The 20,142-nt window shown below is 36.2% G+C and overlaps 1 protein-coding gene across 6 annotated transcripts in view; it reads left to right on the top strand.

Moving 5' to 3' along the window:
• Positions 1-20,142, top strand: part of SCAPER (S-phase cyclin A associated protein in the ER) — a 163,810-nt gene that overhangs the window by 2,697 nt on the left and 140,971 nt on the right. For all 6 annotated transcript variants that reach the window (XM_054213746.1, XM_054213745.1, XM_054213747.1 and 3 more), the window contains 3 exons: positions 3,140-3,257; positions 10,520-10,590; positions 16,677-16,874. In XM_054213746.1, the coding sequence (XP_054069721.1) occupies positions 3,140-3,257; positions 10,520-10,590; positions 16,677-16,874 (387 nt within the window). The remainder of the gene's footprint in view (positions 1-3,139; positions 3,258-10,519; positions 10,591-16,676; positions 16,875-20,142) is intronic.

The following is a 20,142-nucleotide window of genomic DNA, read 5'->3' as shown; positions in this document are numbered from 1 at the left end:
AAATAACAAAAATCTTCTATTTAAGGCTAAACAAATTTGTAGTCACTCCTTTTACCTAACATGCAACATACCTAAATGATTGTATCTAGAGCACTTTGAAGAAGGTAACTTCTTTGGATAATGGAGTAGCAAATAGGGAAGGGGTCAGGTTGAGGAAGTTGTCGAAAACCTATGCATCGGTATCACTTCACTCGTATGAAGGAGGGTATTAAAGCTTGCTCTTGTCTAGTCAAATGCAAAGACCATGTTGGTACGCAGTATGGCCTTTGGCACAATAGTTTGCACTTCTTTGTGGCTGTACACTTCACTATTGCTAAGTGTCCTGTTAAGACCTCCTTTAAGGGTTTGTTGTTTTCTTTTGACTGACATCTAACTTACAGAGACAAGAATTTTAAGTCAGACTCCAGTTTCATGATATAAAGTACTTGGAGATGTCATGTTGAGATACTTCTGCTTTCCTTAAAAGCTTTTCTGGCTTGTAAAAAAAATAGACAAAATAATTTACAAGTCAGTTTGGTGTGGACTAATGCAAAGTTTTACACTTACATGGGAGTAATGACCTCCAGAAATAAGGATGGAAAACAACTGTCTTAGCAGCAGTTGTTCATAAAGGAACCTTGGGATTATAGAGGGTCGCAGGTGCAAAAGAGAAATTCTGCTTATATCTATTATATATATGTATTTTATATATCTCTTATTATGATATATTATATATTTGAGTTGGGTCTGCTCTGACCAGGGGATGGAGACTTGGGGATTGGACTAGACCTGCAGAGGTCCCTTCCAGGCTTTGTTATTCTGTGACTGTATAAGTTGTGCTAATTTATGTGTGATATGTTATGACATATGTGTTATATCATTAGTGATGAAAAGGTAGTATCATATTGCAAAAAAATACCCATCATCATTTTGAGATGATTAAATGGGAATATCATCTGTAAGACGTGAATAACCTGTCCACAGTGTTTATCATTGAGAAAGGCTTTACTGAAGTATTTGTATCTGCTTTTGGACATTGTATTTCAAAGACACGTGTGAATCAGTTGGAGACAATCTGGAAGAGAAAACCCTAAGTGTTCAGATTCAGAAAACTTGAAATCTGAGATCTGGAAAACATGATAAAAAAGATTAAAGGAATAGGGATGGTAAGCGTGGAAGACTGATGAAGGATGAAATGGAACATTACAGCATAAAAACAGCATAAAAAATAATAGGGAAGAAAAAAATTCAAATGGTTTCCAAATCTTCTGTGTATGGCAAGAATGAGTGGGTTTGTGCTGTAGGAAAGCTATAGTTAAATATTACATAGATGATGCTGAGTGAACACTGTCTGCTGGTGGAGAATTTGAAAGAAAAGATGCAGTAAATGAGGAAAGATGTATTTGTTTACTTTGGTTTTGGCAGTTGGGGATGCCATAGATTAGCTTTACTTCCAGCTATGGTGAGTGTTTGGGTCTTTTTTGAAGATTTGAAAATAAATTAATGCAAAATGTAGCCTGGACGTTCTTCTTGTAAGACAGACATGTTTCATAGGTGATTAAGTTAAAATTATTTGACTCTCTTCTGATGTAGGCTACCACACGTATTTGCATTGGGAGCTTTTACAGTAGTTTAAAGTGTTTTTAAAACAGTTATGTGACATTTGTGGATCTTTGACTCTTAGACCGATGATAGAAAGTGTACTGTTAAGCAACAAGGGATTAAAATGCCAAACCAAACTTGATTCAGCAGAAATGGTCACTCTTACTCCAAATTCCTAGTGAGAATAGGAAATTAGTTATATAGAATACGGGTAGACTAGAACCAGTGTAGTACAGATCCTGTTTTTTTATGTGCTTTGCTTTGCTTTCTTTGGGCCAAAATATATAATTTGCTTTATTTATTTCCCTAGGTTTTCCAATACAGCAGTGACTTCTTTTTGTCTTTGTTTTTGTTGTTTTACATGGTGATATCTCTAGGTAGGTCAGTGGAGCACTAGATGGCACACTGTGGCTTTGAAACAAGCAATCGAGGACATCTGGAATGAGAGAAACCTAAGTTAAATACTACTATATAAGCATTGAAGTAAAAGCAGTTTCTCGTTTGTTTTGTGTTTCCTACCAACTTAATAAATTATAGCTACTAATCTGCTATATTAATTTTTACTGTATTTTCTTTCTAAGTATGTACTAGTACTATAAAACAAAGTGGTTGCAGGCTTGAGTCATGTGATGGTAAGAACAAAAAGAGGAAAAATGCATCTTCTGATTTTTACTATAGAAAATCAGTCTGTTTGTGCCTGAAATAATGTTTAGATTTATGTAATTTCTTTGTGGTTAAGTTTGCCAGTGTTTAAAGATAACTTGGTCAGCAGTTTTGTGCTATCATGGTACATAAATTTAGCATTACAGTATATAGTTTGGCTTTGTTTCAAATTATTTTCTGAGGAATAACTTGGTATGCTGTAGAAGAGGCAAGATTTTATCTAATTGACGTTTGTCACTTGATACAAGTATTTCTTAATCAGTCTTAAAGGTCTGAGATGGTGTATTTTGCAAGTGCAAAGCAATATGCTTATTAGGTAAATGAAGTTCATCCTCAGGGCCTCTCATTCTGTCTTTGAACAGCTGTAGCTTTCTAGTAATAACAGCTAACTTTATTTGCCAGGAAATACTTCCTGATTTCTTGTCCTCTCAGTGAAAGAGAGCTGGGGTTTTCATACTTTTCAGACAATTCCAATAAATCCCGTGCCTTTCTCCAGGCTCTGTTCGGTCAGCTAACATATGTATTTTGGTTTCATGCAGCTTTTATCTTGAATAATTACTTCTAATTAACACAAGGTGACTAAAACATTTGTGAAGTCTGCTGTTATGCTCTAGCAGCACTGACAATCAATTCAACGGAGGTTAAAAATGGGTGGTGTGTAGATGTACACATACTGAGGGCTGGGTAGTAACTCTCATGTCATGTTGATGAATCAGTCTGGTTGTCATGCAGAAAAATTGTTGTGAAAGTGAATAAGTACACCTGTTTCGGATATTTGAGGAAAATTCAGTACCCACTGGATTAGGGTACTGAATGCACATATTGGATGAAATTAATATATCAAAACAAAAATTTATATTTTTTTTTTTCCATCACTTGTATTTCTTGTTTTCAGGCTTCCTTCCAACGCTCTAATAGCCATGACAAAGTGCGGAAAATAGTTGCAGAAGAGGGACGTACAGCAAGGAACCTAATTGCATGGAGTGTTCCACTGGAAAACAAAGAGGATGATGGTATGTATTCAACAGTCTGCCACCAGCTTTTTCCGCTTCGGTCCCTTTGTCCTCTGGAGGTGCTTGCTTGGAAACATATTTCTTACATAGAATTCCTCTACAAAAAAATAAATGTTTATTTTTAGTGTACCTAGAATTACAGAAATGCCTAGGTCGGAAGGGACCTTTCAGGTCATCTAGTCCAACCATCAAGGTAACTGTGACAAAACCCATCACTAAACCATATCATTAAGCACTATGTCTGCCTGTCTTTTAAAAACTCTCAGGGATGGTACCTCAACCACTTACCTGGGCAGCCTGTTCCAATGCTTAATAACCATAGTATAATTTTAAAGCTTTTTTCCTAAGTGCACCCTGCAGTTGACAGATCGCTTTATAAAACCTTCACAGTGACAGATTAAAAACTGTTTTCATTTTGTCTGTAACATTTAACACTGCTCTGTCTTGCTGACATTATCAAGATACTTGTGTAATATAATGTTGTCTTAAATTCATGTCTTGTAACTTGGGAATTCAGAACTGTAGGGATGGCTTAGAACAGTCCAACAAATTGCTCTCTGTGCTCTGAAACAAATGGTTGGAAGTTTCTTTTGGTATCACTTCAGTCTTTGGTAAACATCTGTGAAGAATCTTTAAGGAAGGTGGTATGTGGGACAGTTTTCCATAATACAAGGCGTCAGAACAGTTTTGTTACTGTTGTAATATTCTCTTGTGGTATGATGCCTTAAGAAGCCAGGAACTGACTTAAATTTTTATACAGCTCAAGCTGTTCCAGATGACAGAATGCTGTTTTTGAGGACTTCGTCTGAAATATTTTTGTAGCTCACATGTCCCTGTGCAGGTGCTGCTGCTTTTGAGACTTAGGCGGGAGTGCCTAAAAGTTCTAATTTATATTGAATGTCATATTCGTGGTATAAAATAATCCTGTTGGACAGCTTGGTCAAGTGCCCAGGTATGCTCGCTCCTCTTCATCCCCACGCCTGACAAACTGAAAAACACCGAGACCTTGAAACCCACATACTATAGCTGGCTATAAAGTAAATATTTTCACAAATTCAGATGCTAGAGTCTTTTAAAAGAGCAGTTTTCCCAGGCATTGGAAGAGAAATTAGTCCTGTGTCACTCAGACCAGGACACTAAGTTACAAGAAAATTAACCCTATATTTGAAGCAAATTGATGCAAAGTTTAAAATGTCTTTGGCTTGCTTTATGCATTAAGATGCATTTGTGATTTTTTTTTTTCTTTTTAAAGCTGAAAAGTCTAAAGTCACAGAAGACAAAGTGTTGCTTGAAAACCTATTCAGATGTTTGTACATGGACATTTGTATAGGTGCAATTTAAGGAAATTGCATTCAGTTTCAAAGGCATAGCTGTACTTCTGTTGAACAGTTGCAGGCAGAATGGTGGTTAATTTATGTTTGTCAGCTAAACATCCAAAATCTAATTACAGTTGTCCACATTTACAAGCTCTGGTTTCATGTTCTGATCCTTTTACTTCAGTGTTGTCCCAGCCATCTTAGTACATTTTGTATAGTGGCATTTTTAGTAAGCACTAGCTGGTCAGCAGAAAAACGTACTGTGAATCTTTGTTAGCTACATGTAGGAAGAGAAAATGGAAATAATTTAAGATTTGAGCATAATCTGACCAAGTAGAGTGCGTACCTCCCAGCTTGCAACCTACATGCGACTGCATTATCATGAATATGTGGGTTTCTTAAGTGGGCCAGTTGTGTGTTCTTGTGACAGCTTTGTTTACGTCTGTCTCCAGAAGATGCACTTATCTATCTGCTAGTCTTACATTTGCCTGCATGGTCTTGAGTATTTTCATAGATCCATTGATATTATTGGACTAGTCATATATGTCACTTAAGCGGAATAGAATTGAGGCCCAAAGTATTTATAGATTCTGAATTACACTTTTGGGCAAGGTAGTAATATGAATGAGTATATGCGAAAGGAACATGGAGTATATTTCTAAGAGTATTTTTGAGTTACTTGTGAGTTGGTTCAATTTCTGTTTGAAGAGTCTATTTTTTAATACTACCTTGCTTATGATATTCTTTTAGAAACTTTCAAGTAAGATTTTTTTCCTTAAAAATGAGTGTGAGTTGTAGATGAATGTTTGCTCTAACGTTTTCTAACAAAACATGAAGAATGAATGTAAAAGTGAATTTTTAGCCTTCATTAAATAGTTGTTACGTATGATAATTAAAATCTAAGTAGGTATATTCATTTCCTTCTTTTGGTTGTATTAGCACCATTGTAATTTTTAAACTTTTTGTCACTGGTGATTTCTTCTTTTTAAAAATTCTTCTTTAAATCATAGCCTGACCTTTTTGCACAATACAAAGAATCTGATGATAATTGCCTGATGGAAAATTTCCCTGTGGAAGGGAACTTGTGGCTAATGAAAGTCTGGCAGAGCCAGATCCTTTACCACTTGACCCTTGTCTTGGCATAGAGGGTATATATGTTGGTGTCAGTGAGCTCTGATTCATTTTATGCTGAGCTTTCAATGTGCGTTTTGTCCCTGAGGAATGATACAGCAATATTATGAATTAGGACAGTTCTAACTCGTTCAGGAGTTGTGTAAATCAGACCAAAGGTTCAGGTTGCCTGAGCCAATCCTGCAACTCTTCTGTACAAAGCAGAATTTTGTCTTTGGGCAGTTTCTTCTGCTCATAATGTTCAGAGGTATTGCTTTGGCAGTAGCAGTGTGCGATTTAACATTTTGTATTATATACTGCTATTCATTATCAGATTATTTTTTTTTCTGCAGAAACAGTGAAGGTACGGGCATTCGCAATTACTAGTGGTAGTGTTAGAGAGGGCTGATAAATTAAAATGCTGGGTTAATTTTTTTAGTTTGTGTCCTTTCTTTTTCTATTTCCTTTAAGGATTGTGTGATTGTGTCCTCCTTACCATTTAATTTTTCCTCTGAAAGACTTGTGTATTTTATATAGAGGATATGAGTAAAAAAGCAATAATGAAAAGAATTGTAGCCAAAACCTTCAGATTCCTTAATGGAAATAGATAGTTCCTGGCAATTGGGAATATTTCCTTAAAAATGAGAGAGATTTCTGAAATGGCATGTGGCACTTCTGTTACATGTTTTGGAGCAGCATGCACCCTTGTTATGTCAGATCTGAAATTCTAGTTATGAATACAGATCAACAACATGAGAAAATACAAAACATAGTGGCAGTGGTCTAGAAGAGATAGTGATTGTTAACACATTTCAGGTATTAAAATTAAAATATTTGTTCACAGAATTCATTAATATGCAGCAGATTCTATTGGATAGACTAACTAATAGCACAGTTGACTTTGTGTCCTAGGAGGAGAGTCTTTAACTGTGAAAAATTCACTAGTCTGATATTCTGTCTCCAGAATTAAATTTGCGTTCCAAACCTATGGCCACTGCCTATCGCAGTCACTTTGCTCTTGCCCACCTTGAAAAGCTGTGATCATTCTAATAGACGTTTTCAGAATTTTTTCTTTGTAATTATTTTATATGCCTAGTATGAAATTAGAGGCACTGCATGCAGATAAGCACTACACAAATCTTACTACAAAATTTCAGCTATGATATTAGTGATAGGTAAGACATCCCAGAGGCTTGACATATAAATGTTAATAGAAGTTAACATACCTTTGGAACTTTAAGAGATGCGTCAAAAAAATGGAAAATCTTGTATTTGCAACGGTTCCTTTCTTATTTCCTACTTGCTTAAAATCATCTGGGCTCTCGCCATATAGAATTCATTTGTGGATGAAGCGTTTCAGGGTAAGGAAACATATTTTATTGCTTGAAAGGTACCTGGCACACTTTGGGGAGCCTGCAGTATAATCTGCTCCTTTAGCCAGAGCTTGATGGAGCAAACAGGTTTTGCAGTATGTGATGAAAGTCAGGAAACTTGGCTCTCTTTGGCCAAGTAAGGAAGTTGTAAGAGTCATGACTGAAAACATTGTGTGTGAGCCCTAACAACATTGGATCTGGTTATAACTGGCAGAATATAACATGAAGGGAAGGGTACCCTTTAGGGCTCGTAAGTTTCAAACCTTCAGTTTCACTGAAATGAGTGGAAGCCATGGTAGGTGAATACAGGGCCATTATATTCTGGATGAGGCAGTGTCAGTGATTTGTAAAAGTAATTTTATGCAAAAATATATTGCTGTAATTCAATCTGGAGGTGGAAAAATATGGATAATTTTGGTTATCCATGCTTGAAGGCAGTCACTCCAGATGCTTAGCACTGTACAGCTAGAAAAATCATATCTACTACTGCTCTACAAATTTTTAAAAAGATATGGGTTATAATAATATTAGAAACTTCAATACGCTTCCTCAATTAAGGGGTCAAAAATAATTAGTCTCATCTGGTTGCTTGCCCCAGGCGAGTGCCTCTCCCTTACTTTCAATGAGATTCGGACAACCAGGTCTTATCCAAGCCTCATTTTTGCAAAAATATTTCTTAGGATGGACAATTGCCCCAGTTTGGGCTAGTAAAATAGATTCTGGTGTACAGACTGGTTATATGTAGCAATGGCACTGTAACGTAGACTGACTGTTTTACAGGTTTTATAGATAATATGGAAGAAGAGATGTGACAAACTGGATTTATCACACTGAGTATAAGAGCTGGCGGAAAACAACAGAAAGCTTGCCCATTTGTATCCCCCGATTCATTCAGGGAGATGAAAAGAAATACAAGCAAAAATTGTTATCGTTCCTGCTGAAGGTGTGATGATGAACAGTGCCAAAGGCACTGAAACAACATACGCAGTTGATCTCTGCCATGGTGAGAATAGAAATGAGGGCGGCTATTAATTACTAAATTTAAAGGTGATTCCCACATTTCTCATAGTAAAACTATCCGAGAGAGAGATGAGAGGGGTGATTTTTTGAGACTGTTAGTATAAATTATAGCTTTTGAAAATAATTTATCAGTGGTGCTTTTTTGGAGATAGTAGCACCTCAGCTTTTTGTGACAGGAAGTCTTCACAAATCATAAACTCTGTGTGCTTCATACTTAATTACCAGAGAGAGAGGAAATGGACTTCAAGTGTAAAATATGACTGTAGGTCCCTGAATGCTGCAAAACTTTGCTACTTTGTATATTTCACATTGGCAACTTAATAGCTAATGAGATTATCATCTTTGGTTGCTATTGTTCTTTTCTTAAAATTCAGTAAATTCCTAGCAGGTAATGCCCTTCATATGTCATTGAGTGCTTGTGCATCTCATAGCAATGCTAGTATTGTATAGTTACACCCTGGTAGTCACTGAACATACACATAACCATTGAGCAGTGCTCTTGTGTTGTCACTACTTGTGAAGATAAAAGGACAAAAGCAGAAAGGAAGATGCCTTTTAAGAACCAGAGGCACTTATAAAAGAAAAAGAATAATAAAGCTCGGAAATATGGCTGCTGTTGAAATAAAAAAGTTTTTGGCCCATATACCTTCAGAAAAAATAAGTCCTTGCCACACACTATTTGGTTGTAAGTTTGCAAAACCTGGTATTTAAAGTTTTACTTTATCTAAATGTCTGCCTTTTAGAGAAAGTGCCTGAAAACTTGATTTTTGTCTTTACAGGGGACTTGTTCAGACATTTCCCCACTCTTAGGTGATGGATTAGTTTTTGTAGAATCTAAAGAGACTGCAACTTTTTTTGTGTGTTCATCTGGCCCTTTTTTAATTTTAACATACCCATATTTTTTTGCAAGCTTTTTCACTGTGCAAGTTCTGTATGCCATTGCATTCAAAATCTTGTCTTTGCAGAATGTAAATCATGTCAGAAGAGAGATTTTGGTGATCGGGATATTTCAGTTATCATAACTGGGACCTGGAACCGACCTGCAGTTTAAGCTTTTTAGTGAATAGGAAGTTTTTATACGTACGGTAGTTGAATCAAATTTTTTCCTGAATTCTGCTAAATTGAGTTCAATATATTAATTTGTACCTGTTGTTTTGGCTAATGCAGCATTTTAAAAATGAATTATCAAGCAAATAATTTTTAATTTGTTTTAAAATTAAAGGCCCTGTTCCCTGGAATAGCCAATGATGCAAACCAGCTGTACAACTGCTTGATTAAGACAGGTTTACAGCTGCTTTACATAACCAGAGCAATGTAAAACAGCTGGACTGTGTTAGGGCACTTGGCCTAAGAACTGTTAAAAACTCAACTGGACAATTCTGAAATTCAAGAATGATCTTCATGGTCTAGGAAGGAACTATATTTAACTAATACATTTATTTGCTTGGCTTCATCCAGCTAAATAATCTTGAAACTTTTACTTAGATATAATCTGTGCTGGAGAGTATTCTTGCCTTAGTTAGTGTTTTGTCTTAACTTGCTTACGTTTTTGGTAATTGGATCCTGTGAGTTTCACATTGTGCAAGTTAGATGCTAAGTTGTAGGAATAGAACTTTAAAATCTTTTTGTTTTAATTACCCCATAGCAAATCTCAAAGATGAAATGTAAACATGTCAGTTAGGTCTAGGGTAACACAACTTTATCTATGCAAAGATAACTCATTAATCAGTTAAGAAATTACCAGCACCACAGCACTGAGGCCTGAAATCATCCTTTCTGACTGTGGGAATTTAAACTGATTTGAAGCATAGTTGCTAAAGTCAGTTTGTATAAGCAGTGGAAGGAGACAGGTACGTTTGAGAAGGCATTTCAGATCTTCAGGGGACTGACTCATGCTCTGTGAATGTTTTTCTCTCTTCCTTTGGCTACCTAAATGTAGGTGGGTTAAATCCAGTCCTAAATTCTGTTTTTACCCATCTTTCTTGGCAGAAAATACCTAGATCTACTGGTAGGTTGTTTGAACAGTTTGAGAAAAACTAAATTACTGCATTTGTTTTTCCTAAGAAAGATATTATTTGTTCTAATTCTGTAATATCTGATTAAACAATCATTCAAGAGCAGACTTTTTTAATCTAAATAGAAAACTAGTGTCATATTGGATCTGTAGATTGTAATGATGTGATTTTCAGAGGCACTGAGCACTTAAAGGTGTGTTATCTTTGTTTAATGAAGTCTGTAATTCTTGCCTTTCTTTGTAATCTTTTTCATTTTCTGTGTGTCTTCTGGCATTATCCACATTCTGAACTGTGGAATATACATTTGGAATACACAATTTTACAAACCTCTTAACTCATAAATTGTACCCATATCAGTGCATTGCAAGATGAGATGTGTGCGTTTTAGAATGCTGTATTGTTGATTTAAACAGTTTCTTCTTCCACAGGAAAATCGAAATGGCAATCTGGTGGAAAAACAAAGAGGGTGACTCAAGGAACACACAAGACTGCAAAACAGGTATCTGCTTATTTTTTTTTATTATGACATTAAATTTATGACATAAAAATGTTTTGTGATATCTCTGATACGTTACTGGCTGAATAATACATATGTAGAACTGTGCATACATTGTATTTTTAAAGCATACAAGTTTCAAAGTCAAGTATTCAGAAGTTAAAAAATGCCAGAATTTAGGTTATCTTCCTCAGCCTTTACTTTTGGCACTTCCTAAGCTCTGGATGCATGACTTTTTGGCATTAAAGTTATTTTAAGGAAAGTGCTGTTCAATGAAATAATACAGGATATTCTTCCTATAAACATGCTGCTTATGCAAAGGCTACCTTTCTGCCCAATTTCTAATTTAAGGAAATGCTTTATTTCTTGATGTCCTGTATTAATGGCTGAAGTCAGTATATCCTATTTTGGAAAAAATTAGTCCAGATGAGTAAAATTTCTGAGAGTTATGACTGGAAAGCAAGTCCAACTGAGAAGCGTCAAGAAGAAACTGCTCTTATTTTTATTCATGTCTTTCTTATGTGACTGACAACTTCTGTTACATTAATAAAGTAATACCTCAATTTCATCATGTTTAATATTTTTAACAGTTGCTTTTCTTTGATTAATGGATTTAGCCATTAGTATGGCTTTATCCATTTAGTATTTTGAGATAGTCTGTCGGATTTTGATAGTATGGTATATGGAAGATGTTATTTTTTGTGGGAAAAAAAAAAAAGGAAAAAAATGCTCTGCTTCCATAGAGATGTATTTGCATCTTTAAAACACAGGCATGTTATTTTCCCAATTTAATTTAGCAACTGTTTAACTTGTGTTCTCTCTTCACGTACTAGCATGTTACAAACACTGTGGATCCTGGTTTTCTTGTTCTGTGAAGGTGGAATTTTATTGATATAGTTGGGGCTCCCTGTAAGGGTTTACTCTCAGAACCTTTTGGGTGTAAGAGTAGTGCGCTATGTAGTTTGGGTTCTGTCCATTTTCCTCTCTTGGGATTAAGTAAATAATGCATTTTCAGGAGAATACTTGATTGTTATTCAGTGGCTCTGTGTGGGATTGCTATACTAAAACTGTATTGTAAAACAGTGCATTCCTATTGATTACAATTAAGGGTTGAAATGGGCTGCCGTGTGTCTATGCGTTTGTCACTTCAATTTGGCTTTCAGCACCTTTATTTCTGCTGCATTTCGGACACTGGATACTGCTGTAAATTGGTGGCTTTTTTGGTTACTTTTGTTGAGCCTTCAGTTTTAATTTTGCTTTGCATATTAATGCGCCACTAATCTCAAGAAAATAAACTTTCAAGAACTCTTTCATGTGATCTTATCAACCTCATCTTCGTCTTGGTAGGGTGCTGGCAAATCTACATTCAATAAATTTTGGCATCCTGAGAATAAGTATGCAATTCATAGTTCCCAGATCTCCAAGGCAAGTTACTGAAACTATTTTGGAAAAGAAAAAAAAAAAGATTCTGTTTTCATGTTACTTTTATCATCCACACTGAGTTACTTCAGATGAAAGAAGGAATATTGCCTTGTTTCTTAACTTCAAAGGCACAAAAGCTTTGCATTTTCTGCAGCTGAAGGTTTTACCTCTCACTACAAGTGAGATAATATGAACCCTCTGAATCTTTGCCGTTCTGAGGTGGGTTTTGTTCTAGTGATGACAAGCTTCTGTGTAGGCCTGCTAGATCGTGTCTGTATAAGCCATCATTGCACTTCGGGTAAACATGCATGTTATTTGAGGGTCGGGGGAGGCCAAGGCAAGCTATTTTTTGGTGTGTTTGAAAACACTACGATTTTTTTATTATTTCTGTTTTTTGTAATGTGCGATGGTCTGGAAAGTTGTTGAACGTAGGTTAAATTTTGGATAAGTGTATTGTCAAAGGCCAAGGGTGTAGATGTTTGCAGGATTGTAGCTTTAGAACTCTGCTCAGAAAAACTTAATTCTGTGTCCTTGTGTCTTACCAGTGGAAAGAGGCTTGTGCCTCAAATACAAACCAAAGTGAAAAATCTGGCAAGAGTTAGTTGGAAGCGCAAGGCACAAGGATGTAGGTGGAGCTTATGTGGCTTGGGTGTAGGTCCTTCTTGGTGGAGATACGGGATCGTCACATAGTCTTTCTGCAGACTACACTGTTAGAAATATTTTGTCCGGTGTCCTTATGTTCCCTCGGAATACCAGGGAGATTGAGAGATGATCATCTCTGGAAATCGAATTTCACTATTGCATCACTCTCAACCCGAGCATGACACTGAAATATATGATCTGGTCAGAAGTATGCACTTCTAATAAATACTGTTTAATTGAAACTTCATTCCAGGAAGGATGAATAAGAATAATAAAGCTATAGCTGTACATCAGCACAGAAACTACAGTCTTGAAAAGTCTGTACCTAATCCAGCATTTCTTGCTTTTCAAAGTGAAAGGTTAGTTTGGTTCATTGGAAAATTTACTTAAGATGCTTCCAGGTAAAGATTCTGCTGAACAATATACAGATTAACACAGAAATCCTGGTAATTTTTTGGTGCTTGTGTTAAATCTTTGTACAGAATATAGTAGTCTGTATAAAATATTAGTAGTATCTTTATATTAAAAGTAGTCTTTGCTGCAACTCTTCCATTTAAGCAAGTACTAGCTTTCATTTCATTATAGTTGCTGCCAGACAGACTTGATTAAATTTGGAAGTAGCTTGCTGAGTTTCATCTTTTTTCATGGAATTTCTGGAGACTGAAGTGCCAAACATGGGACACAATTTGGGTTCTTCTCTGAAAATTGACTTCTGTTTCCTTGAGTGGCAGGTACCAGGCTGTGACAAATTCAAATGTATGGTGATTTGCACTGGGAACTTAAAATATTATTTTTATTAACTAACCACCGACTTAGTGCTTACCTGCTTGTGTGATGGTGTCCGATAAATTTGGTAGTTTAGGGGTTTGCATCCTTTCAAAGGTGTTCTGCTGGAATATGAGTAACTGTAAATGTTGCTTAGGTTTTACTTAGACACTGGAAATCTGCTTACAGGGTAATAATGGAACTGCTACAAGTTACAGTAGTACTTAACACAGTTCAGCATGTGGTTTTCCTAATTAAAATATGGCTGACATAAAAGAGTTGATAAATGGATGCCAAATATAGTAGGTGGAAAACATTTATTGCTAAATATAAAAACATATTCCATGACACTGTCTTGAAGATACATTTGAAAAAATGTATCTTTCAAATGGGGGGAATCATGCATGGTTCCTGTTCCAAAACAACTGATCCTTTATATCAACAATATTTGCCAAACGCATAGAAACCTAGTCACTTTAGTAAGGTCACATTTTATAAATACAGGCAGCAAAAGGTAGCACTGTTATTTTAATATAGCTATTTATGATTCTGTAGTTAAGGTTGTGTCATTGTAAACTGTATTTTAAAGGAGCTGTAAATTAGCCAGTATAAGCTTTGCTTTAAAGGTTTATATACAAGGCCTCAGCTAAGGAGCATCTTTTCTCCACGCTGTTCTTTGAGGTGACTCTTACGTCATAGAAGAAAAAATATGAAATACTCTGACATGTGAAACCCTTCTGAAATTCCTGCTAACTGGTTGTTTGTGACATGCAGCTTTTTTGAACGTGTCTCTCGTGCATACATTAGCTGGAGTTCATCAGGAGCACATTTAGAACATTTTGAGATATGTGTAAGGGTAGCAGAGATGGTGGTGTGGTTGTAGTAAATCAGGTTCCCATTCTTCCCCTTCTTACAGAAAAATTAGAATCTGAAAACAAACACAGGTGAGAGCATGACCATCCTGGCAGCCCTGGGTCTACCTCCCTAATTACAAAGCGGCATTTGCTGTGTTTGATGCTGTGTGGTACAGGTAGTCAGAGCGCTGGGGGGAGTAAGCAGACTGGAACCCAGAGAGGCTGCCAAGGGAACAGAGCTCTGGAATTTATTAAACAGTTCTGCAGGTTCTATCTTCGTGCCAGGGTGCAGTTCTCTATAACAGGAAGCTGTGTTTATGGTGTGAATTTATCAAATAAGGCCCCTAAAATCTAGAGAAGAAATGCGTTTATATTCTTAAATACGGTGCTTGAAAAATCATTTGGTTATTGCCTACTTGCCCATTCTGTAATTTGAGCATGAGAAATATAAGCTCATTTATATGTTTCCTAAACATACAGGGAGCTTTTTGTAGCTTAGGCACAATTTGTCTGAATTCAAGAGGAATCCACAAAACCCAAAGATCCTCTTAAGAAGAATGAGGAAAATTTTCTCTAGTCTTTGTACAATCTTTGGGTCTCTATTCTAAATATTTAATCATTAAAATTTTATTATAATTCCTCCTTAGAAGTACTTTCATTGATAAATCCATCGAAGACTATGTTACAGTTCCTGATTACTTTATATTGCCTGTGGTCTGAAATGACTTTTCTGTAAGAGTTCTCTGTCTTTGAGTATAAACTTACCTTCCATTACACTCATCTTTTGGCACAAAGAAATAACGTTTCCCAGCTTTTTACACAGGGGACAAAAAGGCTTGAATCCCAGTTAAATGTTTTGCTATTTACAGTATTTCTAGTTGGTGATTAGATATTCAAATTATAAACTCTGTGTACTGGCATGTGCAATGTTTGATTGTTTTTATTCAATCAGCAAAAGCAGAGTTTTTAGAATCGGATTTTGCAGTAATCTCTGCAAGTGGATTCCAGTAAGAATTGATTTTTCTAGAGATTTGTGCCACAGTGGACTAATGCATCAAAACTGCATTAAAGGTGCTATTAAAATGAATGCATTAATGGGGAAAAAAACCACCCAAACAACCACAAAACAACCAAAAAGAGGAGTATTGTAGCATGTAGCTAATACCTCCATTGTAAAACACAGGTGGGTGTCACTCTGTGTTTACTGGAGGTGCTTTTCCACCTGACTACTATGGAATGCAGAAGCTTATAGAAGTCTGGCATGGGAGCAGCATTTTTCTGTTTCTTGGTGTGGGAGAGAATTTCCAGTTTAATAAGGACAATGCCATGGGGCTAAGCGCTAATTTATTATTTTCAGCCAAATGGGCATGCTTCAGAATCCTTTGGAATATCCTGTGCAGGTAAGCGACAGTGTATCTCAGTGTATCTGTCAAGGAGACATGTCCCCATATGAGTGACTAAGCTGAACGCACAAGGTCACCAGATACATAACACTTGAGGTGACATAACAGTACGTCCAAGTAGGGCGTTTGTGAAAACAGTTGGATGTTCTCCCTCTGCCCCCATCACGCTGCATGTTGGCAGTCCTCTGTATCTGTGCAGCAAAGCAGTACTGGATCAGTTAGTCTGCATTTTAACACTAAAGATCAAAACACACGTGTTGTAGTTAAAGCTGTTAAATTGCAACTTAAACCAGCATGAGGACATTTTCAGGCTTGGTGTGAGTAGGAACTTGATTCATTGGCACAGCCCTTACACTGGGTTGAATTGAGCTTACAATGTTAACAGTATGGTGAATGGAAACCTTAGTACAAGTAGTCTTCTAAAGCGTGAAAGCTTCCTTTTGTAACTTATTCAGTGCTTGCTGGCATCTCCTCTGCAGTGTAACCATAACATATTGATCAAAAGGCTGCCCGCATCAGCATTTCACTGACACTAGTGCTCATAGAGTAGAATGAGGCTTTAAAGATGATAAAGTCGTATGTAATGTCTTGGTAGTAGAATTTAACTGTGATGGAATATTGATGGTATGATTATTAGTAAAATGTTATTTTCATCTCTAGATGCACATACTTGTCAGAATAAGTAATATGGGATGTGTTAATTAGAAAATGTAACTTTCCAATGTGCTAAGAGGCAGAATATCTTGTACTGTTGTGCAACGTGAATGTCGGGTTATAAATGTCAAAGAAAGAGAATCTGGTTCTACATAGCTGCTGCCTATATTTAATATAAGAAAGTGAGTTTTAAAAAGCTCACATCAGTGGGATGATGTTGTCTTCAGTGAATAATTGAATAATTTCTTGTTTATAAATGTTTGAATATGTTGAAAAAATGTGTTGCGCACAAATCCAGCCCCTGATCTTACTTCTGTTTGTTGTTTTCCTTTGTATCTTGTTTTTTCAGAACACTACCATAGACTGTAAATTAACAGCAGCAGGAGCTGGAGATAAAAACTTTGACAAAAGCCCAACAAAAACAAGACAGCCTCGAAAAGTTGATCTGCGAGCTCGATACTGGGCATTTCTTTTTGACAATCTCAGACGGGCAGTTGATGAAATCTATGTTACATGTGAATCGGATCAGAGTGTAGTAGAATGCAAGGTAAGTCTTCAGCTGTTCTTTGTCTGTTGTCACATGGCTCATACCGTGCTTTTTTTGTACTTTACAAAAAAGCCAAAAGAGGAATTAGAGCTTCAAAAACATCTTACTTTTTGATTTGTATTTAGTGAAGGCTTGTAAGTAGGAAAACTGATGGCATATTTATTCAGATTTAGGAAGATTTTTTAATTTTAGGCAGTGACTAATTTTTGAAGTGTATGAAACTTGTAGTGATGTATATAATGTTATTAGATCTCAGTTTTTTGATGAAATCAGATTTTGCTTCTTGAGTTCTTATTTTTTATTTTTCTGACCGAACACCAATTTATTTATTTTTTCCCTGTAATGTTCTTTACTGTAGGTGGCACTGTTGTGATTCAGCATTTTTTCACATTCGTTAGCTTCCTGTTAAGTGGCTTAATTATACATTGCTCCCTTTTTGCAGTGATAGTTATCACTCTTCTAATTCTTCCTGTGGCGTTAAGAAAGTGCTTGGTGGTCAAGCGTAAACAATGTCTGGTTGGGATGTCACTGTAAGGCGTGCTTCCTAATTTCAAATAACCTGTGTTTGTAATAGCTTGTGCATCTGTTTTATGTTTTATGATGATTTCCTAGTAGATCTGTAGAAAGACCATTGTCATTTAATAAAAATCATTCATTGTTTAGAAATGGAATTTAGCGCAAACGTTAGGAGAAGCCAGAATAATACATTATAAAAGAAATGTTAAAGACACGGCTTCTGTTTTCATATTAAACACAGCTGAAAACTCAACACATTCTGGAAATGATTATCTAATCACTGTAAAAAATTACATATATCAATTTAAGTAAACCTTTTTCTTATCATATGTATCTAGTTCTTTGCCTTAATCAGACATGGCCAAATTGACTTTGAGATTAGCGTACAAATACATTTCATTGAAAGCAGGTTTGAAAACCGAACAGTAGCTAGAGGCTTCCAAATTGCTGGTTGGCCTAACACAATTTAACATTTTGTTACTGAACTGTCTTCCTGCTCAGGAAACTTCTCTGGAGAATTTTTGGGTTTAGGAAAACCAGTCAGCCTTGCATGGTAATTAGATTACCATTTTAAACTTTTGCAACTGGAAGAACAGAAGTGTATTTGTATCATTATCACATATTTTGGAGGTTAGATATCATTCAGCATTTTAATCATGCTACTTGATCTGTTCTCGGATGGGGATATTACATAGCCTAAGTGAAAAGTCTTCATTTTAGTAGCCACTTGACAGTGATGTATGTATCTGTGTGTATCATGTTACTTGTTTGCAAAACAGGGGTGGAAAGAAACAAAAAGGAGTAAACAGGGTAGTCCAATGTCATGTGTTGTAAAACTTATGTAACATTCATGTTGCTTTTACCTTTTAAAAGATCTTTTCCTCTCAGCACACGAAGTACCTTACCTGAGTAGCTGGGATATGCGTCGGTGCTGTGGTCTTTTGTCTGTGAGATTTTCTTTTCAAGGTTACTGTTAAATGATGATGGTTACTCTTTTGATAAATTACTAAAATTTTTATTAATTAAGCTGTGAAGTCCAGAACTGTTGAGTCTTGCAAATTATTTTTACTAATAATTACTTTTATCAGTTCTGTTGATTGCTATTATTTGTTTTGGGGTGGTTATTGTTGACGGATACAGTCCAGTTTCTACCAGAGTTGATGTTGTCCATGTGTTCTAGCTCATCGCTTACAGCAGAGCGCCTTAATTGCTGTCTTTTGAAGTGACTGTTATACATACTTGTAACAGATAGGCGTATAACATTTCTGGTACTACACACATAGGCTTCAACTAAGGAGTGATGAAACTCATCATTAGCGTGGAGGTATGTTTTAATTTTATATGGATTATTAGTGATAACAAACAATAGATCCTTGTGGAAACTGTGAGTCTTCGTCACCTCTGATTCTGAAAAGCTGATGATTGCTGTCCTCCGTCAACTGAAATACCTTGTCTAAGTGCAGCTTTCATATTATGGAATATATAGAAAGTGTTTACTGTAGTACCTCAAGCTTTTAGGAGTTCATAAATTAAAATAATGATCTAGACTCGGAGTTCAGTTGGGAAATGGTATTTGAAAAGCACTCGTGATATTGTTTCAAGAATTCATGTAGCTTAGTGGAAGACCTACATTCTGTGTTTAAAATAGCTTACCTCAGTCTCTTGAGTTTGATCATTACAGTTTGTCCACATGTGACTCACTTCAGGTAAATAATCCTAATTTGCTTATCTAAAACGCTTAGTTGTTTTATTGCCTTGGCTTTGGTCATCCTATATACATTGCCATCACGTTACTACCAAGCACCAAGTTTCATAATTTGTATTGACTGTTCTGATGCTGCCTGGCCAGATCTTGCAAGATCTCTGGTCGTGCCTTTTCTTGCTAGCTGAAAATATGAAAGCAGTGAACAGAATCTAGATTCCCTGTTTTGTGCCAGCTTGGGTTTCTGCTTTTGTGGTAAAGATGGCTGTAGCAAGGTTCTGCGTGTTACTCCAGGGATGGCTCCGACCGTTTGAATGTGCAGGATTGGGAGGATGCAAAGTCATTTTATGCCTCTGGTTATGAATTCTGTGTGGTCTAATGAGGTATCTCCCCAACTCTGCTGTCATCAGCAGAAATCCAATAATGCAGATGTGGCATGGCAAAACATGTTAAGCTTCATTGGCAGGAAAATAATGTGGATGTGTATAATCCTTTTGGTAAGCTTTTGGACTTAGGAGGCCAGGTTTAAAGTGGTGTGTCTTGGCTGTTCTTGTCCATCCATGATTTTCTGTTATCCCTGCCATAACTTTTAATATCAGTGGACCAATTTAAATTAATTTAGTCCTTATACATTTCATGAGAGGGAGGTGACTAGCTTGGAAGAAGACATCCTGTTAAAGGTTCACATTGCAGAAAAAACTGCCGCTCAATCCTTATGAAACACCAGGGAATTCAGAGAGAACAAGAGAACATGAATTCACCAACTGAGGAAAGAGGGATTGTGTGTGGTGGTGTTTTTTGCTTTGTTGGTTTTGGTTTTTTTTAATAAGAATTAATTGAAGTGCATGTCATTATGTCATTTCTGGCACCAGAGAAACCAGTAAGGAGATAATGGGAAAAAAGGCTCCACTAGATCCACAGTTTGCAGATCAATTTAGGCTTTTTTTGCTTGATGGTCTGTTGTGGGTTTTTTTGTTTGTTGGTTTGGTTTTTTAATTTGGGCAGGAGGAGTTCAGCTAGCTTTTCCTTTTTTATGTATGGCAGTACTTG

This window comes from Rissa tridactyla, chromosome 9 (genome assembly GCF_028500815.1).
Source record: "Rissa tridactyla isolate bRisTri1 chromosome 9, bRisTri1.patW.cur.20221130, whole genome shotgun sequence".
NCBI lineage: Eukaryota > Metazoa > Chordata > Aves > Charadriiformes > Laridae > Rissa > Rissa tridactyla.
The sequence above is the reverse complement of the archived record's forward strand: the minus strand, read 5'-3'. Positions and strand labels throughout refer to the sequence as shown.